General features: G+C 37.5%; 1 protein-coding gene across 2 annotated transcripts in view; it reads right to left on the bottom strand.

The window, feature by feature from the left end:
- Window positions 1–24,521, bottom strand: part of STXBP4 (syntaxin binding protein 4) — a 66,794-nt gene that overhangs the window by 11,999 nt on the left and 30,274 nt on the right. For both annotated transcript variants that reach the window (XM_086473677.1, XM_086473678.1), the window contains 2 exons: window positions 23,923–24,056; window positions 3,946–4,003 (listed from right to left, as the gene is read on the bottom strand). In XM_086473677.1, the coding sequence (XP_086329803.1) occupies window positions 3,946–4,003; window positions 23,923–24,056 (192 nt within the window). The remainder of the gene's footprint in view (window positions 1–3,945; window positions 4,004–23,922; window positions 24,057–24,521) is intronic.

The following is a 24,521-nucleotide window of genomic DNA, read 5'->3' as shown; positions in this document are numbered from 1 at the left end:
TTTACTGAGAGGCTGAAATGATTTCCTGAATAAAAGAGGTGGTTTCAAAAATTGTCTTAAGGTGAGAATTCATGGACAAGATACAGATTTCCCTGGTAGGTATGGAGAGCTGGTCAGCCCCTTAGGAATACAGCCATGTAAATGTTTTATTCATGTCAGTTATTCACATACGTGGGCTTCACTTTGGTGTGTAACACAAGCCAGCTGGTTTGCTTCTTTTAAACTCTGATTTCTCATGCACTTCATATTGCTACACCCCCTTCAGAGATATTTATGGAAATCTCACAGCAAGCTCTCTCAAGCTTATGTGCTATTAAGATTCCATTCTGGGGTGTTTACTGCATTAGATTTATAACATAGAGATTTATGGACTCAGCTACTTGATGGCCCAATAAAGCACGTTGGAACTGAAAGCAGCTACTAATTAAAATAATATTTGATTGTCCTTAGCATACTGTAAAACTGCTGTGGATTTAAACAGAGCCATTGCAGCTTCTATATAGCCTCCCAGCCTAACTGCATAATAAGAAAATTGACAATTCACCTATAAGATCAGTTTAATTGTGGCTACACGTTGGGAATTATAACATGTTTTTCTATCTGTTTGTATACATGGAAGTAGGCTAGTGTGGAAATACTCTTAAGCCCCTCATGATTTTGGCTGTTCTAAACACCAGAGAATGAAAGGACTGAAATTCACAGCCAAAGAGAACAAGAAGGTTACAGCATTAGCACCAGGGCTGTAAAGAATCAACTATTCTGCTAATCCCCATTTAGACAATTAGATTAAATCCTACTGAAAGGATCAGCTGATAAGATGTACCTCAGGCTAACTTCCTCCTAAAAAAGGCTATTTTCAATGTTGGGTAGAATTTTCATCTTGAATTCTCTACCACTCAATGTTAGAAACGAGGGACTTACACAACCCCTGCTCCTTCCTCTAAATAGTTAAGTTTCTCAGACTGACTTCATGCACATTACAACGTGTAGTAAGAAGTATGAATTTTCAAGCATGCAAAAGCCTGGCTTACTCTCTGTAAAGGCATTTGGAAACAGCGATGAACGCAAAATAAGGAAATAGTTAAAATTAATATTAATTACTGTCTTATTGCACTGCTTAGTTAAATCCATTCTAATGGATGGCATTAAAAGCTCTTCAACACCACTTCAACGTGGTGGCTCCATTCAGAAGAACAGAAGCTTTTAGACAGTGGTCATGAAGGGTGACTTCATACCCTTCTCTGCAACTAAAATGGACAGATTTTCCTCCCCTGCCACGTAAAGGCTGATATGCAGAACTTTACAGCACAGATCACAGAAGGCAACAACGATGGAAAACCTGGGGCACTATCACTTGTAATGCTAGGAGCACACTAAGAGGAGGGAAGAACGTTCATGAATCATTAACAACCAAAGATCAGATATGCAAAAATTCCTGAAAAAGCTTTTTCATGAACTACTGAATTCAAATCCGTAGTTTTAGCAAGTGGGGATAACTTGCAAAACATCTGACGCTTTCTGCAAATTAGGCTTCCACCACCTAGACCAGCTGAGATTCTGCTGCTGCTAATATGCATCTTATTGTCCCATCTGCAGTAGCTCAGCATTCAAGTGCAGAACTTGAAAGAAATTTCTTGCACATATTCGGCAGATCTAGTTTTCTGCTGAGTCATCAAGGAAAGTACTTGGATGAGAAGCACAGTAACGAAACCAGAAAAGAAAAAAAAAAAAGAGGGGGAAAATTTTTCAAGAATGTGAGATTTCTTCTCTTCTGCTGCTAAATTTTATTTGCTATTATTGCTAGACAACACTATCATCAAGCTCAGTTTTCGATTAGGTAGGTACAAACCGAGAGTATTGCAGCTGTTTCACCCAGAACAGAATCCAGCATCCACCTTAACTTTCCAACTGTCCTGTAACGGCTCCCTTTATCAACAGATGGAGACCAAGGGAACAGTGCTCTATTTTAATAGAGCTCTTGTATTTATTTCCACTGCTATGAAATTGGCTTTTAATTCACTTTCATTTCCCAAGTTATTTTTCTACAATTTTTTTTGTTATAAATCCCATGCACTAACCTACATCTGTCTGAAAAGAAAAGCTGCCCTTTGATTAGAACTGGAATCCAGTATCATATACAGTGTGTTTGGAAACCTCTGCAGAAAAAACCATGTCTGCTTTAATACATCTAGCTCGAGGCACCACGGGGTGAGTCAAGGACAACAGAGCAGTATGTTTGAAAAAAAAGAAAAAAAAAAAATATCCCTGCTTTTCTTGGCTAGCTAATGCATAAACTTCAATGTTATTTACGTGACTTTTATAAGAGTTTGGGATAAAAGTAATTTTATCTCACTGCAAAGATTTATTTGCTGCCATTCCTGTCTTTTGGGAGGCTGTGGAAGTCCACCCACCAAATAGTGTCTTCGTGGCACCTATAGGTATTAAACCATATGCAAATTTCGGCAAATAGAATAACTAGCTATTAATTAAACAATGATTAATGACATATATGGAAGAGAGATTAATTATATTTTTCACCACTTGCTTCAATCTTTTAGAGGAATACTAATCCATTAGATAAAATAATTTTCACTATATTCTGGCCTATTCACTTCCTGAAGCTTTTGGAAATCTTACAGCTAAGCAAAGCCAAAAAGCAAGTAACAAAGGCCCAGGCTTAGTGCTTTGTTTGGGTTTTTTTTTCCCCAGATGATTACATCTTCAAATGAGTGCTGCTTTTAAAGCTTTTGCAGAGGTTTTCTTTATGCTTTAGACACCATGTTACTGTAGCATCTTATCAACGTCACCTTTCCTCCAGTCTCTGGAGAGTTTTGAAAAAATAATTTGTTTGCAATATCTTCTAAAAAAAAGAAAAAAAATCACAGGTAACTTCTGATACAGACATATTTTTCTGTCACATTTTTTGTGGGGGTGCATTACAACTGCTTGCTGTTGCAATGTCTGTCCTGAACACTGCTCAGTGAAACTTGCTATTAGTTAATATAAGTATTTCTAATAAACCAGCTACAAAGAGTACGGCTTTGTCAACCCCTTGAAAATGTAGAGAGCAAACCTTACAGAAACCTTAGGTATAATTTACATCGGGCAGAAATCAAGAACAGAAAATAGTATATATGCAGAATATGAGAGAAGGCTTTTGCACCTGGTGCAGGGTCAGTGGCATTATGAACGGAATAAAAGTTGCTTAACCTGCAGCCAGTGACACCATGGAACGTCAATACGCTCTGATACTCAGTAAGCTTCCATCTAGCATCTCGAGTGTAAAGTCTAGAGCATAATGACTTTTCTTCTAAATCAATGGTATGGCGGTTGGAAAGCTCTTGATCACTTTATAAATACAACTAAATGCTTTCAGTCCTGTTCCTTCACCCTCTTGCAGCAACAGAACAACTTATTGCCACACAAGGGAGCAGGATATGACATCAAAAAAACTCATCAGTAACTTCAGATTTAGGTGAAACCAGAGCATTACCTGCTAGAAATCTAAAAGAATTCTGAGAATTCTTACACCTCCCCAAAATATAAGGGCATTTAAAAAAATAGATATTTATACTCGTAAACTATTTAAGGGATGAGATTTATTTTTTTTTTTTCTTATCTCCTAGGTCCGTTATCGTGTCAAACACGTAACTCGGGAAGTTCTTAACATTGTAGACTGGGGTTCTCAAAGACATCTGAAGGACTGAGAGACACAGTACTCACTGAATTTCAGTTGGATTTGTGACTAAGCCCTCTAGGACCCTCTGGACAGCGAAGTCACAAAAACCAGAAAAGAACACGTGATGTTGGCAATAAAGATGTATATAGAACACATCACAGCTTATGTTATTTTATTAATTTTTCATTAATTCTAGGTTTAAAAACGTGTTTAGATTGTTGTGCTTTTATTTAAACTCTGACCCATTTTCCCCCAGAACTACTCACTTGATAAAGTATTTGATTCCATCTGCTGTATAAGCTTCTTCCCATCCATAAGGCAGACCTAAGATGAAACAAAGAAGTAAAATGTCTCTCAGAGCTTAGGAGACACAAAGAACGTTGTTTTGAAATGGTGTTGTAAGTCAGAATGCTGTTAGAATTTCAAACCATGTAATAAATAGATTATAAATTAATTCTTGCTATTTTTGCAATAGACAATAATACAATAACACTATTTAATACATATTTGCTGTGCTATGAAGCTATAAACCATTTGATGATACTTTTATTACTAGCATTTCTTTTTGTAGAAGTAGCAGTTAACTCTTTTTGAGTTTTTAATTGTCATTTACACCTACATGAAGTGACCAAAAAGCCCCTATGCCTGTGGTCTGCTGAGGTCTGTTTTACCGTTTGTAAAGCTATTACACACAGATTGCAATAACTACATAAGGCAGAAGTCTGGGCAGAATGAAATCCTCTGCTGTTTTGTTTATCACCAACTTCTGTATTTACACGTAATTCTTGGCGAATTTCGACACAACCTCCAAGACACTTAAGAGACAGATTCAGAGAAAATATGTACAAATATTTACATGTATACTTACCTAAGTCTACATCTCCTGACAAAGGTTAATTTACTAAACGCATTGCTTCATTTGGTGATTTACAGTAATATTTCTGGGAGTTAAAGTATTTAATATTGAACGTTTATTGTAAATGAAAATAATTCTGAAAAGGTGCCATTTTTACATGTACTAAAAAACTGCTCTCTTTTCCCCTTTTGTAATTATCAGTCACGCTAATCTTCAAAATTCAGTCTTGGATCTTGTTCTTAGTTTGAAAGTCCTGTGTATGAGCAAGATGAGCAATACTTTTAGGAGGATACTGTGCTGTATCACTTTAAAAATTCAATTTGCACAGGAAATCTGAACCTTTTTATTACCGTTTGTTCAAAACCTAAATGTTTGTAGCGTTTGAAAAGTGCTGGAGAAACAGGCATCAGTCAACGTGCAAAAGTGCTCCCAATGTATGCTTTTGTGATACTGCACTGTAATTTATATAAAAGGAAGGCTAGAAATACATATAGAATTAAAATATGCATGAAAATTGTACTGCAAGTGCTTTAGCTTGAAAGTCATCTTGAAACGTTAGTGTCTTAGGAGTTAAACTATTTTTGTTCAAGTTACAGCGTATCTCAAAGACCAGCTCATTAGAACCATCTGTGAGCCTGCTTTAGATTTAAAACTTTTATTTGGAAAATGCGCTGGACTGCACGCACCGTGTGATCCTTGAAAGCTGCTTCATACCAAGGAATGCCCTAAGTGCACACCACATATTTTTTGGAATTTCTTTCTTAAAAGTCTCATTTTCTTTTTTCCCCATCATCACACCTTTGTCTCTAGTGTGGTCCTTACTGCTTACAAACCTGGAAAGGGATAACTTCAGTTCTCAAAGATAAAGAGAGTTCATTACAGCTACTGAATCATGACTTGGTAAGTGAAGAGGTACAAACCGTCTGAGCAGTAATTACACCCGTAGGCACCAAGTGAGGAGCAACAGGTAAGTCTATCAAAACTCCCGAATTCAGGAACATGAGAACTGGTAATAGTAGAACAGCACCATTACAGTTTAATACAGCTTGGAAAGCAAAAAAGCACATTGGATGAATGTTTTTTCCTTTCATTTTTACCCCATATTAGTCACTTATCTCAGGCTTCTTCCATTTTCAATTTAGCATAGATCTATACAATCTGTTCCTCAAAACATACCACCTACTACCTTTGAGAGAGAATAATCCACAGCAACTTCCCTTTAAATACAAGGTAGTTGCTGCATAATGGTTTTCAGGCTCTGACTCCTATGAAGGAAAGGAAGAAAAGGATGTTTTAGTCTATAAATATGATCACTAGTTCTCCCTTCCTCTCCCATAAAAGATGGGACCTTTACTCACCATGGATATTTTCTAATGATTTAAATGGCAATAGCATTCATCCTTCAATTGCTACCATCTGCCCTGGCCTTTCCTCATTCCTACATGGAACATGCACATCCGAAATAAAGGACAACGGATTTGCTCAATTATGAATAAACCCCTCAGCATCTGCTCTGTGCTCACATGGATCCCCTACATCACCTGTGTTTCGTCCATCAGTGATAACTGCACTTTTTTTCACTAGCAATTTGACTAGAATTCTTTCTTTTCTTCTCTCCTTCTAAATGAAGGATGGCACGTAGGTAGCAATAATAACAGATGCTCTGCATTCTTTTCTTAACCTCGAAGGACGATGCTTTTCAAAAACAGTGAATAAATTTGTCAGCTATAACTGAGACTCTGGAGGTATCTCCACAGCTTTATTTGCCTTTTTGACTTTATATGCATTGGATTATATATGCTACCCGCTCTTTATAGGCTTCAAAGTTCCACCTACATCTGTAGGTCTTTTAATGCCTTTGTTTTCCACATTTTACTCTTTCTCCACTGGTTTCTCACTGCTGTTCCCATCACTCCTTTCCTTCACTATTAGATTTGTACTTACATTTCTTGGTATTTCCCATGGTAGCCAGGAGGCTCTCATGTTTTGCATTGTATTTCCCTAGACATCATCTTCACTTCCTTCAAGCTCACTTTCTCTATGAATCATTCATAAGTTGATCTACTTCCTAGTGCTCTATTTTTTTCACACCCCCCAGGGTCAGATTTGTCGCCTGTCCTAGGACTTGCTTTGAAAGACTGCTAAGCTCTCACCTGGAATAAGTGGGAAGTAAAGGAGCTCCAACAGTCAGAAATATAGCCTGAAAGATACAGGATTTAGCCTATATAAACTCCATCAATCTTAGGTTTCCTACATATTTATCATTTCTTCTGTGAATTGCTACAGTCTTTGATGAATAATATATCTTGGCTGCAGTTGTCTGCATATATCATCTTAAAAAAATACAGATTTACAATATTTAAAAATAATTTCTTTTCAGCAGAAAATACAGGGCTTCTTGCTACTCAAACATTTGTGATTATTTATCTTTTGCAAGGTAAGGAAAAGATAAAACTGCAAAAGTGATTATGCGTGCAAAAGAAATGAATACAGTCCGAGGCACCCTTTGCTCAAACAGAGCGGTCTCCTGAGACAGGGCAAGGTAGCCAAAATACATTATAACCCACCACTATTTTGTTTTGAATATCTGCATTTAATTAGGGTTAACGCAAAGGAGATTTCTGTAATTCTGCGCGGAAAGAAAACCCCCAAACAAACGACTTGCTGTGGTAGGTAGAGCAGTAGCGTTGCAGGCAGTCAGCGCACGAGGCAGTATCCCTGGTGACTGCTTGTCTCCTCAGCTGCAAGATGCCTGCTGTGATAACCACTACTGTAAAGTTAACATTATATAAAGCAGAAAGGAAATGAAACCCTAGGGCAAACAAAATTTTCCTGATACTTGATAAAGTGTGGATCTCATCGATCTTTATCACTTCTTTGGGTTAAGAGGACAAAGAAGAGGCAGCAGCACTGACACTTGGTTGGCTGCAGTAAGCAGGAAGATAAGCATCAGCCCAAATTATAAGCCTGTATGAAGCAACAGACACTGAAGATTGTGCCTACTGTTTCAATAAAAGCTACACGTAGCATGATCAATCAGAGTATGTCCCTAAAGGATGAAGGGGGAAAACACATATATTAGAAAAAAGCCTCAATTTACTGGGCAGTTACCAAAACTAGAAACTGCAGTAATGTAGTTGGGTGGGGTTTTTTTTCCCAATAAGTTAGTTTAAAAAAAAATTAAAGCAAAAGAAATGCAGAGCTCAGCAGATGAAACTAATAAAAGCAGATACCATAGCATGAATATTCAATTGACTCAAAGCTGACAGTTATTTCCCTAACATCTAAATACTGCAGTCCAAATATGCTTTATTTTTCTTATTTTCTGACAAAATTACTCAAAGGAAATGGGAGATTTAGAGACTACAGTAAGAATTGTTCAAAAATTTACTGTTCACTGGGATTCTATCTAGATTTGGCCAAAGTGGGACTATGCAAGATAAGCACGTCCTTAAGTCCTTAAGACCAGACTTTAAAACCCTGCTTCCATTACAAGTCACGCAAACATTACTGATGAATTCGAAAAGACTGCTTAGGGACAGCTACCAGAGGTGGTAATCCCACCCTGAAAATTCTTTTGTGAAGCACGAACTTATTTCCAGCAGTGTTCACAGCTTTGTCATCCGCCAAAGGATGTCTGGCTACAATTCCTTTCCTGTTAGGCCTAAACAATCTTGTGGCTGTATCACTAAACCACCTTGTCTGGAATTAATACGAAGTATCAAGCTTATGGGATGTGATATCTAGCTGGAATTCAAAAGCCACGTAGTACAAGTGTTCTGTTTCACAATGACCAACAGAAATAAGGATGCCTTTTTTACAGATCCTTTTACCTAGTTTGACTTTTCCACTCACACTTCTTTTTTTTTTAAAGTAGGAGAGCATGAGCTAGCTCAGAACCATCCTTTATTCACCTCCTTACAGTTTATTTATAGTCAGTATTAGATTCTCAAAAATGATGTTTTTTAAGAAATAGGCATTACCTGCTAAAAGTATTTCTGATAGACAAGATTTGGTAAAGGACGTTATAAACAGTTTTCTCCATCACTTGATAAATGAGGTTTTGAATTCCGATCTCTTTTCAATATCCACCAATTCAGCTCTTATCAACACTTAAACCTTCCTCATGTGGCCTCAATAATAATGCAAAATTTGTTAGCTAAGTTCCCCAATCCCTCTGGCTCTTCTCTTGGAGCTATCCAGGCAATGCAGAGGATGGAAAGCTGAAGATCTGACTTGCTGGTTCCAAGTTACCTGGTCTTGGACTCACGAGTGCTACTGGATTATGGGAATATCCCAGATACGAGACTAGAGGTCTCACGATGTGAGACGGCAGAGGAACTCCTCTGTGAGTTACGCAACCTGACACAGCTACAGCAAAACTTTGTTGAGAAATATCCTACCTTGTTTGTCGAGTGCGTTCAATGGGCGGAGGCATAAAATGGCCCTGTATTTTTTGGGGCTGTCAATAATGTGTACTGTATTTTACTGCTTATTTGTGAATTAAATATAAAAACTCAGGTTCAGAAAAACAGCTTTCAGAAGCGAGTGCCATTCTGGCATTTGCTTGTGTGCCACTTTATTCTTTAGACCATTTCAAGTGCTCTTCCCACAAACAAATGTGTTTCATTTTATGAATAATACTCTGCTAAGGGGACATTCCATTCCTCTCTTTCACATATCAAATTCCATTTTAAAGAAATTGTTCTTTTTCTTTTGTTGTTGTTAATTTAATAAAACAAAGATGGAGTAAGTAGTTTTCAAGTGGAGACATCTGGGAAATACTAGCAACTGAAATTTATGCTAATTCAGAGTATGGTTGGCAGATTGGCTTGTCTCCCCTCAGTCTAGTTCCTAGAAACCATGCTTCAGGAAAAATATTTTTCTTACTTTGGATATTGAGGGCATGGTGAAAGCTGACCTTGTGTTTTCCCATTTGCTACGGATCATAAGGTATTGACCCATTTATGTTGGCAAAGTCATTAATCTCTTAGTAAAACAATTAATGATATCAAGTTACAATTTAGAATGAGAGTTATGAAATAGTCTGCTTCTCGTGCTGAAAGATTATATGATCAACTTCTAAGATCTTTATGGTAATTTTGAAATTACAAACTGTTACAAATGTTTTTCTTCTATTCTAATACTTCTCTGTGAATAACTTGGTACAGTTAATTAGAAACAATATGGATACAATAGGAATTGTAATATATAAACAATGACCAGTCAACTAATTTAAGGAAAGAAGAATAACCTCAACCAGTACATGTGATCAGACATTGCTGTAGATAAACTGCTTTCCTACCTAACAAACAAGGAAATACAAATTTAGAACAAACTTTGCCCAAAAAGTGCACTTAAGTTCTTCAGAAATGAGTAAGAGCTATAGTCATTTGAGCAACGAAGTTGCTGCTCTGTGTCTTCAAGAAGGATAAAGAACTATCTTCCTGAAACATTACTTCAAAAAAAAACCCAACAAAGTACCTTTTCAGAAGCAGAATATTGGAAATACAACAAAAACCAAAACTACAGATTTTTCAATTAAAGACTAATATTTTCCTTTCAAATACAGTTCTAGGTACTGCAGGACCCAAGCCATTTGGACTGTTATCAACACGAGAAGCAAACAGTCCAGCTGATCCTCCTTTTTATCCACGCAGGTTACTAGTGAAAGCACAAAGTAAGCACAACGCACTTAACAAGGGCAATAAAATACTTCCTTCTGCTTAGTTGATGGCAACCAAACGTGTACACTCAATTACACAGAGATGGCAGAAGCCACGGGAGCTTGCAGCACGTACTTCACAACCACAGTACTATAAAACATTCAGACTTTTAAAGGGAGCGGAAAGAGTACAGCAAATTAAGTACGGAGCTGTCTGCTTCACCAAACAGAAGCTGCTCTAAGGCACACTGGAGAAGCACAGACTTTCATGAGAACCGGGTAAATAAGCCACTAGCTTGCCAACAAAAAAACCCATCGACCTTTGGGTAAGTCCTTGTTTTCGTCCAGAGGTAAAACAGAAGATTCATGCCACTTCCTACCGTCACAGGCTAGAATCTGAGCATCTACACCAGCTACTGATGTGAAACTGGGAACCTCCTTAAGCACACAAAAGGCTGAAAGCTGCATTCCTTGAAGTGCTGATGCGAAAGGAATTCAGAGTTCTACTGGTGATTATTATTTTTCTAATTTAATCACCTTCCAGAAAAAAAAGGAATTATTTAGCAACTTACCTCAGAAAAAAAAGCTTATTGTTTCAAGATGCTTGCAATACCATCAATACCTGTCACACTGGGCTTACAATGCCTTTTCACATACCACACGTTTGATGGTCAGAAGTACAAGAACGGATTTTGAGGAGGCCGAGATACCATTAAGCAGTATGTCCTTCAACATGACAGCTGTTGAGTTATGCATGCCACGTTTGTTCAGTCGTTAGGTCCGGAAAGTGCAAGCCCTCAAAGGAAGGGGTAATGAAAGCAGAGAGGAGTTTAAGACTAGCTCATTCGGACCAAACATTGAATTTTGCATAATCTACTGGTCATACTATTTGCTTTTTAAAATGCATTTAATGTACTGATTATCTGACAATTATTTTTGTATTTTCCATCTACACTGCTTCTTACTGAAATGCTGCTGGCTGTCCAGTGAAAATACCTAAGAACACAGTGATCAACCCCCCCCCCCCCAAATTCTTTGGTTTGTTGTTGTGGTTGAAGAATCTGGATAAGGTGGAGGCAACACAGAAAATCAGAAAACTGCAGAACGCAGAAATCTACCTCGTTCACAGAGAAGGCTGCAAAGAAAAAAGAAAAAATCATACCAGTGCTCCTTATCCTCTAGTGGCTCCCATCTGCTTTAGTTTGCCAACTCAAAGATGTTTTATTTTATTTTAATATTAAAGGCTGAAATAATAGAGCCTCAATTACTGACATAGCAAGAGAAATACAGTGCCCCAGTATAATATAGGTAGTAGTGCTCCCGAGAAGGTCTTAAAAATATGGTAAGCATGTTCCCCGTTACCTTTTTTTCAGTCTTTTACAGCCTTTAAAAAAAAAATTCCTTTCTGTGAATTAATTGCAGGCTTCTTTCTACAGTCTTCCACTATTGACTCTTAACATGATATTGTCTACTTGTGATTTGTCGAGAACACATTATTATTTCCGTTGCTGACAGAATACACTACAATTTACCAAGTAATTTTTGAGGAATATTTGCGTAAGTTAATTTGAAATTAATTTTGCTTATACCTACGAATCTCAAACTGCTGAAAAGAAGACGAGAAACACATTATTTTTTATAAAATTAGAGAAATAGCTCATAACTGGGGAGATCTACACAAATGCCATGTAGGCTAAAAAAAAATGTTAAATTCATGGAAGTAAGAACTCGCTTGAGAACATTCCTGTTCTGAATTGGTACAATCCACTTTCAGCTAATCAAACAGAATCTGGAATAACACATTCTTACTCTAGAAATACAAGCCTGTGCATACAGGGCATTCACCACCCGGTAATTAGGAATAACCTGGAACACTTCACTGTACGGCCCAGCAATAAACCCTTTACTTTCTCCTCAGCTTCCCTACTCTCTCGCTCCCCCGATTACTCTGTTCCGGAATTCATCCATCTCCTTTCCTTACTGGATCAACTCCTCTTGTCACCCTCTATTGTGTTATCCACCCACTTCCATCACTGTCATCTCACGTTGCTCACTGACGCATGTGATTGTTAAATATAAGTTTAATTAGAAAGCATTCATTGGTAACAAATTAAAATGACGGTCTAAAATTAGAATTGAGCAGAAATTGTCTGAGATTTAAAAAGCAATAGTATTACATGATATGCCTTTCTTGCTAAGTAATATCTCACTTTTTTGCACTGATGATGAAATTAAACTGCGCAGGGGGCTGGCACGAACCACCTACAATTGAGAGACACAGAACTACTCTCTGCTGAGCTCATTGCACAGTAAGCACAGACCAAAGTAATACTTTTTCCTTTTGAAGCAAGAATTGTAAAATACAAGATATCCCATTACAAAAAACCACTGTAGCTACACATAAACAAAAGAAGGGGTTTATTTACAGGAAGACATGACTTTAAAGGCAGCATATTTTAAAAACAATGTAAAAAGTTCTTTGAAACTAGGACAGATACCCTTCCTTTTTTGTTATAAATCTGAAGGGGAAAAAAAAAAACCCACCACGTACCCAAATTAGCGTACTTTATTTTACCTTAACTGTAAAGGTTTCAAACATAATACCTGTAGCCATCACTAATGCCAGGCAAATCTCCATCCTTAACTCCCTGCTAATGATACATATGCTTTACGGCACGGGGTAATAGTTCTAGTATGAGACTTATGCACATTTTGTACCTCATTTAGGTCTCCTTCATAAGCACCAAGCAATTAGGTTTTCCTCTTGCAAATTCTCCTTAAAACACACTTTTAAAAAGCTTCCTATATCATTCTTGGCAATCAGCTTTCTCTGTACTTCTCTCCATTTAAATTATCACACTTGTACACCATATATCTCTGAGGAACTCTGCTAGCCCTCAGCTTCTCACTCCTACCTACTGAAAAAAAGCAAAAAAACTGTGACAACTGAAGGAACTGACAGGAAAGCATGCCAACCCTCTTAGACAAGATGAGCACCGATAGCTTTAGCACACGTTGCCATTCGAAACAAAGGTCTGACCATTCCCCCCTCTCCCCGCCAGCTTTAATCCAGCTCTCTCAGGATGCTCACAGTTGTGCAGCCCCAGAAAATTCACTTGGCATTAGCTGCACAAAAGTACACACAGCTCCTCTGGTTCAGCTCCATACTGTAATGGTTGCTTTAATTTTTCGTACCTGAAATAACGAGACAGTCGCTCCCTGACCGGAGCACAGACGTACAGAGAGACACCGGGTTACCCACCTCTCCCGATAACCAGCCAACTGTGTCTGAACTGTGCTTGCAAATCACAAGAGGGATGTCAGCCCCGAGTCTGACTCTGATCTGGGCTTGAGACCTCCAGGTTCCATTCCTGTCTCACCTGTGTATTTCCTCTGACTGTGAGCAATTTGCATCTCCACGCTACAAAATTTGGAAATTTCTTCCTTCCCTCCTTATGTCAAAACACCACACTATAATTAAGGATTAATATACCAAAATTCTAAGCATTATGTCAACAGAAATTAATAGAGGGACAATTTAGGAAGTATTTACCGTCCAGTAGAATTGTTGATTCTGGAGAGTTTTGACTTCAGTCTCCATAGTTACCAAGAGCAAGTACAACTTGTATGGGAAGACGCACAAAGTCAATTAATTTTCATAGTGGGGTCACAGTGTGAACTAAACAAGTCCATAGACTTTTAAAGGTCTGCTCTTTAATGAAGTCTTCCTTCAAAGATGCTCGAAATTAACCTAATGAGACTGCACTAATCTTGTTAGCTCATCTGCATTTTAAGGTATAACAGTATCACTTACTTGTTTTTCATTATTAAAATGTTTTGATTTGAAAGCAGTATAGACAGTGCCTATTCAAAAGCTGACTCATCTTTTCTCATTAAAGGTAAGTTAAAGGAGAGAGAATAAATTGCTTTTCTAGCAGCAACAACAGAGTTCTGCAATCTAGGTCACGTTAAAGAACTGTCTTAAATACAGGCTTTAACATTGAATTGTCTTTTTCCTTGCTGTGAAACACTGGGAATAATGTACATGTTCAACCACCAATAAACTAGCGAGCAACATGTTCATAATTGATTCTTTAAATGTATTTTTCATTTGATCAGGCTATAAAATTATTCCATCCTTATTAGTGTCACCTTTTATCTAGCTTCTCTGCTAGCACATAATTACTGTAATGTTCTGATTCTCAGACATCAAATTAAACAAGTGGGGTCTAATTTCTAGGTCCTGTAACAATACCCACAAGTAAGACCAGTTACGTGAAAACAATGTCATTCCTCACTCACATTCAACAACACCTGGTTTTAGTCCAAGTAAAGGAAGTTCAGGGATAATTTGGGATTTAAAACCCATTTGTAAACGGTCATTTCTTCGATGTGTCATTGAAAAACAGGATTAGAACTTTGTAAGAGCTTGACTAACTCGATCAAATATTTGAAATAAATAAATTCAGTAAAGACAAAAGCAAAGTACTACCCTAGGTGCGAATAATCAGCTGCACAAAAGCAAGCGGGGTATGTCCAGCTAGCCTTTGGTTCAACAGAAAAGGCTCTGGAAGTACAGGAAAGCCCAAACTTCACAGGAAGCCTTAACACGGAGCTATCAGGGAAAGGGAACACCATTTGGGGACGTAACAGCTGATGTGCTATACATTAAAGCAAACAAACTTATTCAACTTTTGTCTCTCCCAGGAAGGTCTCAACTACAGAACTCAATAGAATGTTGATGAATTGGAGAGAATTCAGAGAAATACAAGGGTGATGAAATGGCTAGAAGACATGCTCGGTAGGGAAAATGAGCCAACTGGTATCAATTTATTTTGGGGAACAGAAAACAGAGTGGAGACACGATACAGTCTTCAATTATGTTAAAAGCTGCCACAAAGAGGAAAGTAGTAGGGTGTTTTCAATAACTATGGGGATGAAGACAAGCAGCAACAGGCTTAAACAGCAACCGGGAGGTCTTAGGCCAAAGGAAGATCTTTCTAATAGCAACGATAATTAAGGATGGGAATAGTTAGCCTACAGAAGCTGTGGGATATGTTAGACAGGTACCTGTTTGGATTAATGCAGATATAATTCATGTTGCTGGAGCTAGGTGGATGCGCTACCTAATGCCTGGAGGTTCTTTCTAGCCCAATCTTTTCCGATTCCTTGGTGGCAAAGTACTAACTGAGTACTATTTTTCTACACTTTTGTATAATTTACATTACATCCAGACATTTCTTCTGCTTCCCATTTGCAGGGCATTTTTACGTCCTGTGTTCACAGGAGTAGCATATTTTAATTATACTATGTAGGAACAACTCTTTGCTTGTGTCCTTCCAAGTATTTATTGTAAAACCAAACCAATCCCAGCCAAAGAAACAAGCTCTATAGTATGCTTTTTTTAAGCTTGTCAGACAGCATCTGAACTCACAGTCCAATAATAATCGAAACAAAACAACAACAACGAAACCACAGCCAAAGATGAAACCACAAAAGTATTTTTGCTGTCTGCTACCTGTCTAATAAACTCTTCAACCTTCAGTTGGCTTCACTGGCCCTATTTATGCAACATTATAGGCGCTGCTTTTAAATACAAATATGCCCTCAAATACTGCTGTTTCAGCAGTGATGACGCTGTACGTCAGTGGTCTCAAATTGTTTTGGGTCAGGCATCGTGTATGACAGCGTAAGGTGCTACTTGATACTGTTCCACGGTCAAGGCACCAACTGACATTTTTGTTCAATGAAAATGCGCTGCATAAATGTAACATACAGTGACGATAAAACAAAGTATAAATTACTAACAAACTTGGCAGTTATCTAAGAATGCAGATGAATATTATCTATATTGTAAGAGATTCTAGTAATAGTAGATTACTATCCAGGAAGAAAAAAAAAAAGCTGCTTTCAGGATTTCCTATCAATATGACACCCAGCCAGAAAAAAAATTTATTTAATTCAGGATATGTTTGTTAAATTCTTGGCTCCCCACCAACCCCCTCCCCGCCATGAATGAGCAAGTCAGCTGCTTCATGGCTCAAATTCCTCCTGAAACTGAGGATAATAATTTTAATCTAGGTGTGCAAATGATCAAAATAAACCAGATCATATTAGATCTACAGACTCAAGAGTGGACTTGTCTCACAGGTCCAGTGCTCAATTTTTAATTTAATATTCACACACACTCAATTTAATTTACATTGGAAATATTTTAAAAATTGTACACTAATTATTACATTTCTCCTGCGAACGCTTCCTTTCTGTTGCAATGAAACGTTTTCAAATTCTTGGATAGGTTTTCCTTTTGGAATTACAGTTCTTGAACACTGTTAAAATTACAACTCCATTCTTATTCACCACGCAGGCAAAATTGGAAATTTAAATGATTTGCAGGATATTCAAAGTCTTGCTGCAGTAAACAGTTATGTAGAATAAGCTGTTAAATTCTAGACTCTGTCCTTGTAAAATTGTATTAAATATGCTTGGATTTTTTTCTGATGATTATAGAAACCATTTTGCCTGTTATGCAACTTTGAATTTTCATTTTTCTGAAACTACATAAGTTGTTCACCTCTGGGCTTCTCATTGTGATCTGATTTGCAGTGTATCTAAAGAGCTGCTGAATAAGCCATTGATTTTTTAATGAAACATTCTCGTTTTCAGAACAAAGCAAAAATTCAATGTCTATATTACAGGGCAAAAGGCATCCACTTCTCATCTCATGTGCATTTGATGTTATGTATTGGAACAATTAAAATTAAGTCAAGGGTTATTCTCAGTTTACATCACTGAAGATGTAAAAGGAAAATTATTAAGTTTTATTCCAATTCCCAAACTATCTTCCTGTGTTGCACCAGCAAAGTTTTCAGATCAGTAAAGAAATGTGGGTACTCTGCAATTTAATCAAAATAACATTAAAACTTCTTGCTGTTTCTGCATAGTGTCACTCATTCACAGTGTGTGGTCGATAGCAGGGACCTACAATCCAGAGCACCCGTTGAACGGGAAGGCACCGATCCTAGTTCCTATAAAGATTTCCATTGAGCAGAGCTGGAAACCAGAAAATCGCTGCCCCACAGAGACCAAATCAAGTGGTGCGCCCAGCAGCAGCATGAAGCTCCTGGCCTGCTCCACCTTGTCTTGCCCTATGTTGTCTTTACGAGACGAGACTGAGCCAACAAGAAAGTAACTAAATGCTGAATTCAAGACCATCTGGGAGATGCTTCACCTATATAAGGAAGAGGTTTTATGTCTCATGCCACCTTTAAAACTCAGTGGAGGCCCGGAAGACATGCTACAGGCACACCTAACTCCTGCTCTCGTGTACGGAAAGACGGACTTTGGAGCATTGTTCTCGAGAAGGTGACATTTGGTATAGTGCCATGATGCTACATGAGGAATACAGTGCCAATATTCCGTGGCAAAAGACAGCCGTCCCCATGACCTCAAAATTCAGCATGATTCTGCAAGGAGAAGGAGCCACTGATGACCAGGTCATATTCCAAAATTAACAATGTGATTCTGGAATTTATCTTTTTTTTTTTTTTTTTTTTTTAAATGTCAACTCAGAAAGATTCAACAGTAAAAAGTTCATTTAATAACTTAATATTATAACTTTCTACAAAAATGAAATTACCCTCCCATTAATTATTTTTGTTTTGAGAAAAAATCTTCAACCTTCAGGGACTAGCGAAACTGTGAATTTTTCCACTGGATAAAACAGTTGATAAATTCCTCTTTTGGGAAACTCACCTCTTTTGTTGTTGTTGTTGTTCAAAGTTTCAAAGGAATAATAAATTTTAATTTCACTAAAGTAATATTTTCTAATGGAAGTGCTGACTCAGAAAATGTTTAACTGACAAATATAACCTCTTCATCTTGAAAGCATACAGCACCGACTTTAAGGTTTAAATCTTTCACTAGCCAAAAACTATTAAAAGGGGAGCTGTACAGATGTGTTCAGGATATACATTGTATAATTCAATAGGTCCCTTCTATTTCTGATTTCAGTAACTCCCTGAAAAATTTACGGCCTTGCCAGAACAATGAATACCCCGGGTTATCTAGTTATCATTATGCTGCTCCTTCCCAAACAGCTCTTCCAGTGAGGAAGCAAAGGTACGGTTCTAGTTTATTAGCTGACAGAACATCAAAGGTATGCTGTCCTCCCGATGCAGAATCGTCCCCACAAAGATGATCTTGCAGGAAATAATTTTCTGATACTAAAAATATAAAAAGACATAGCAGCATGAGTTTCAGCAAACACTAGCAATCAGACAATATTCTTGGGGTCAACAGAAGACTCATTTTTTGATATTCAGCCTCTGCAAATGCACCTTTACTATCACTAGCCTAATCAACAAAAGTCGAGTTAGCCAGGGAATGCCTACCCGTATTACAATTACATCTGGATTTTTAAGTAGAGACATAAACCAAAAATTGGGGGGGAGGAACAGCCCACACTTACATGTCAACTTTTTCAGAACTCTCCTGATGAACTACAGCCAATTATCTGCACAAAATTATAGCACGGTTGTATCTTTTAATTTCAAGAACAAAATGGTAATAATATACATGGCATTAATTCTGTTGTAATAAAAAACCACACCAGGGCTGCAACAAATAAATAAAAGAAATATGAATACTTAACAACATTAGCTCTCCTCAAAATAGCAAAATTGTTATTTGTGAAGACTTGCTACTCTACCTCATAACTTTGTTCCACCCCCCCCTGTCAAAAGAACGGGAAGAGACAACTAATGCTCTGCTGAATACGGAATAGTTTGGGCAACTGACTATAATATAGTTTAAAAAAGCTAAACCGAAGAAACTGATAAGATTCCATGTTTCAGCTTTTAATGCCCGAGATGTAAGACTTTGTTTATGGTCCAAAAATCAAAAGCAATTTAACTAACAAGAGAACAAGCACTAATGGATGCTGGCCACCAGCAGCTTCCATTACCCTCTTTTTATAGACAGTCAGCATACAAGGAATAGGAATACAAAATCCAGGCAACTAAACTTCTGCCTGTAGGTTCTTCATAATCAAATGTATAGTGACTACTGTGACTAGCAAGATCAGTATCAGTAAGGTAGGTAGGATTTTTAGAAGCTATACTAATTTGGAGATCATTTTAGTGAACTTCAGGCATGATTGCTGTGTCAGATCCCAGGCTGACAACCTATTAAAGGAACACGATGGGAAAAAACCAGTTCAAGATGCACTGCTTCAGTTCCTGCTGAGCAGAGAAGCAGGCTTCACAGCACCTCATGGATACTGATGACCGGGATTGTATCAACAAGAGCAAGATTGTATTTTTGGATAGAAATTTCAGAGGCAGAGTGAGGAAATCAGCAGTCAAAATACTTGAAAGCTGCATTATAATACCGCATGTTTCAAAATGCCGATTGCCTGCTATTTTGTGAAGAGATAAGTATGTTCCAGGGTTAATCAGATTTTGGCCATTATCAGTACCAAGTGTATTTCTTTTCTAGTTTTGTGATAGAAAAGAAGAAAATGCTCTCTCAATTCTTTTTAGCATGATTTGCACCATATGGTCTACTAAGTGAAGCCAGCAACTACTTTTACATACTACAGTTCTTTCACCGAGGCATTATTATCCTCTCTACGATGAAAGTAATTTTATGTCTTCAGGAGATGCTCATATTCAACAAAGCAGAAAGGCCTCTCTAGACTCAGTTTCTAAAAATAGCTTACAGTCTTTCAAGAAGATGAAGGATGAACCTTTCAGGGGATGAGCTTGATTATTCTGTTTATTACTTATCTGCATTTCTGGATCTTGAGGATCCTGTAGTAGTGAGCACTGGAAAATGAATTGTTTGGTGGTTTGGTTTTTTTTTTTTAAACAGAGCCCTCACTTGAAGAATCGCCAACTGTCATTCAACCTACAAAGCTGAAAACTGATCTGCAGCATTATCACGAGGCAATATGTACTGGGAGATTTTCAAGAATAAACCTCTTCCCTCAGGCAAAATGTCATGCTATTACAGAGGAAGAGGACAGTTCCTGTGGCTAATTCATAAATATGTCATTTTTGACCTGGTTGTCAAGGGTGATCTTTAACAAGGGAAGCAGTTTTCTTTTGGAAGAACACTCCACAACCTTGTCTTTGCACCTAGACTTTGTTTCACATCTATTGTAAATGAATCCAAAAGGTATTTTGTACAAAATGAAGCAAATAATGAAAGCGAATTTCTATTTAGAAAGTAAAATATATCACGATGGTTGCCCAGCTACACATTTTTATCCACTTAGCAATGTCAAAAACATTAACTCCAATTATCTAAGAACCCATTAACAAATTATTATGCTGTGGACATCTTTCTGGAAAAAAAGAAACCTTCAGGCTGCGATGTAACGTCTATCATGCTTCTTTCTTTGATGTATGATATTTATGAAACGCTACATGAGAGCCCCCCTTTTTATGGCAGCCCATCTGCAAGAAAACTGAAGATCACATGGGAAGCACTGTGAGAATATGGCACAGAGGACTGCAGACAGAATGCTATTAAATAGTTACTCTGCCTTAACTACTTCTGAGAGAGAGAGAGAGAAAGCCAGCGAGGTTTAAAGCTTTAATCTGATACACAAGCTCGTCAGAGCCCAAATCTATCTGTAATACTCTCCAAATCAGAATGAACTCAGAAGGATGACGTTCAATCTTTAAATCCTTCTCTGCAGAACTATTTTTAACTCTCAGGTTCATAAAATGGATCCCTGCTGTGGCTCTAGAGCTTTCTAACATGTAACCTACCTCTTATGCTTGACACAAGCACATGTTAGAATTCAGCTGCATTTAGAACTAAAAGTTTTCCTTGCATGATTTCCTGTCTAGCGTGACAGAAACAACTCAGTGTGACAGAACTCTACCATTGTTACTGGTGGAAAACAAATTATCTCCTCTCCTGGCCGCTGTTATTCTTTTCACTTCCATCAGTAACTCTAATTCTAATATTCTGAACACTTTTGAACAATTTTTTAATCTCCTTATTGTGCTTTCTTCTCCATAGAGTGAGGTAATAAGTAAGTGTTGCATAAATAATGTCAAATAAGACATTTTTCATACCTTGAAACATTTCCTTAAATATATTTATTCAGTCCCTTTCTAAATTAATTCCCAAACAATGCCAAAGGGATATTCAAATCTTTGATACAATGATTACTGTCAACTATAATTCACCAGCTTTCTAAAAACTCCTGTAATGAGTCAGGGCATTTCTGTTTTATTTTTTGCAAATCAGTCCATCTAAGCTGGATTAGAACTGACATGTCTGCTCAATTCTACGTCAATACGATCAAAATATACAATCATTTCGATTATCTGAACTGGGAATCATATAATAAGCCACAGTTGGTTCTTGGATTTCCAGCTGTGTGCAGTTCATTACAGTAAATGCTCATGAACTAGCACAATTTTTACCAATGGGAACGGATTTCTGTTATGACCTGAGGATATACACGTATAATATCCAAATGAAACTGCAGGCTATATTTGCTCCCTACAGCAATGAAATCTTCATTAAGACACTTCAATACATGTTCACGTAAATTCAGCAGAATAACATTTTGTAAACATTCTGGTATGAAAACAGAGCATTACAGTCAGGAAATTCTGCTAGTTTTACATGATTCTGGAAATCTTCACATTCTTCATTTTGGCATTAATTTTCTGCTTTAAGTTTTCCAGCAAATAATGTACTCTGGAATAATTTTATATTCTAATTATAGTTTGATGAAGGTGCATACTGAACTGACACTGAACCTGCACTGTCCTCCAGTGCTATGAATGATTTATTCTGCCAGTTCGCATCCAATTTTTAATAAAAATATCTATCTTCTTTGCTAACGAACTGATACCAGATTTAAAAGCTCTGGAGGATTTGTTTCCTCAAGGGCATTTCCCGACTTCAAAACTCACATTTAAAAATCCTTAACAACAATGCTCTGATTTTCTACAAATTTGGAGAAATCTTCTCATTCTGATGCATCCTTTGCATTTTGGCAGAAAGATCTACATCCGTGCGGTTTAAGAAACTGAGTTATTAAAGCTTATGTTCCAAAATCCTGTTGACTCAGACTGCATTCACTGATTTTGTTTAAAGGCCATCAAAGTCAATGGAAATACTCCCACCAATGAGTTTCAAGTGATGCCTTTTGAGACAAGGAAACCCAAGCCTCTAGAATCCCATGTGACACTTACTTCTGACTTCTTCCTCCTAATGTTTAGATCAAGATGACCTTGAACTACAGGAAGTCCTTGGTATATTGTTTTTGGAAGAATGATGAATGCTATTAACAGAACCAAAATAACTTTTTAACATTACACTTTCATTTTTCCTTTCATGAGGTCTTGGTTAGATAACCCAAAAGGAAAGAGACTGCGCAAGAGGCAAGTGAAACAGGAAAAACAGAAGTAAAAAGAAAAATTGAATCCACTGAGAGATCTCTCAATGATCTGCTCTGTGGCAGCAAATCACTGAAGTCTCCAGTACCACCCATCGGCTTTACTGCACTCTGTAACAGGCGACTAATTTCAGCTTGCATAGAACTTATCACTTGCCCAGTCAGCTCCTCCAGAATGGGATGAAATGCACCGTGTATCTCTGAACTATTAGGTCTCTGCAGAAATGACGACCTACTCCCAGGTTAAACCTCAGAAGAATACTTTCTTGATTTATTAAACCACCATATTCTTATTAAAAGCTAGCAAAAGAATAGTAAAGGAGGAACTCTCTTTCGCTTCATATAAACAGAAGAAATTTTCAACTGACAACAAAACAATGTACATGCTATCAGAAATAACATAAGGAAATACCCAAAGCATTTTCCTGGAAGAATATTTATGATCCAAAAACGTTCTGTGACTTCATTATAATTCAAAATACTCTTTGTTACAAAGATTTATTTAATTTACTTTTTTGTTCTTTGTTTATGTATTTTCTGTAAAAGTCTCACTATTACTTATTCCAGAATCTTCAGTGAATTAGGAAATATACCCAATTTACTTAAATAAGGTCATTATTACTACATTTGACACTGGTAAAACGCATGCAATAAATTACCCTGGGATATCTGCTTAAAGTTAAAGAGGACATGCACTCACTATTGTAAGGGCATTAATAGAGAAAACCACTTTTAGCTCTAGACAGATACTAGTTTTTCCTCATTCTGCGTTCTGTATCAGTCCTAGGAAGTACTGACTAAACCTTAAGTGGCCGAAAGTAAGGCAGCTCTGCAATCCTGGGATAAAATGAAAAAAAAAAAAAATGCAGTGAACAAATTCTACTGGGTGAAGCACACAACAGAGAAGTGGCCAAATTGCCGTATGAAAACAGCCCAGTTGTAGGAGAAGGTTCTGACCGTGGGTAGGGTAAGTTCAGGTGACAGTAAGGGTTAGTGTTAGAAAAACAAAGGGGGTAGCCCTGATCAGCAGCAGCCCTTTTCCTGCATTTGCAGGTCTTCCAGCATTTGAAAGACACTGGACTCTGGACCCCTTACCTATACCGCAGTCCCACCCCAACCCAAACAGAACCACTGCTCCGGATCCTTTTTCCACATTTGGGAAAAACCCCCACATGATGAGTACTTAAACAGGCTACTCTCAATTAGCAAGCAAGATGCTAAAGCCACAACATTTGATGGAAGAAAGGAAGTATTTATGTGCATGTAGGCACGCAGACACGCACACACTCACTCACAATCTACATCCAAAATGGCACGGACAGACTTGGCAAGGTCTCTGGCTTCTGCGGCAAGCGCTGTTGTGACAGTAGGTCCAATCCTTCCCAGCCGTGCAAGAAGTGCTTTAGTAGGCAATGTTGTTCTTCTGTCACTAAGAGAACAACACATAGTAAGTGTTTACTGTAAGACTATAAGAAATAGTTTCCTTTTAATAAAGTAAACTGGCGTTTCTAGATTTGGTCTCATTGTATGAACAAACCCGATTTACACTGCCAAATGGAGGAGCTTGCCTCAGAAGCAGTTCTATCTGTACAGTAAAGGTATGACAAAAGCTCAGTTCAAACAACACCCATGTCTCAAAATCTAGGGTCAAGAACTCAGTGGGTGTCAGTAAAGTAACTTAATGAAAAGTAATTTACATATTAGCATTTAAGAAGGGACAGCGCTTTAGGGGACCAAATTCTTATCTTCTATGCTGTTAGTGAGCCAGTTTGTCACCTTAGCTTTGTGGTTTATACTTCAACCCTTTTACTAAAATAAAGCCTACAAACTTTCTAAAACATGTAATATCGCTCTTGGACAGTGCCAATGGGAATTGAACTTAATTGATCAGGAT

This window comes from Leptosomus discolor, chromosome 15 (genome assembly GCF_034619465.1).
Source record: "Leptosomus discolor isolate bLepDis1 chromosome 15, bLepDis1.hap2, whole genome shotgun sequence".
In the NCBI taxonomy this organism is placed as follows: Eukaryota; Metazoa; Chordata; class Aves; order Leptosomiformes; family Leptosomidae; genus Leptosomus; species Leptosomus discolor.
The sequence above is the reverse complement of the archived record's forward strand: the minus strand, read 5'-3'. Positions and strand labels throughout refer to the sequence as shown.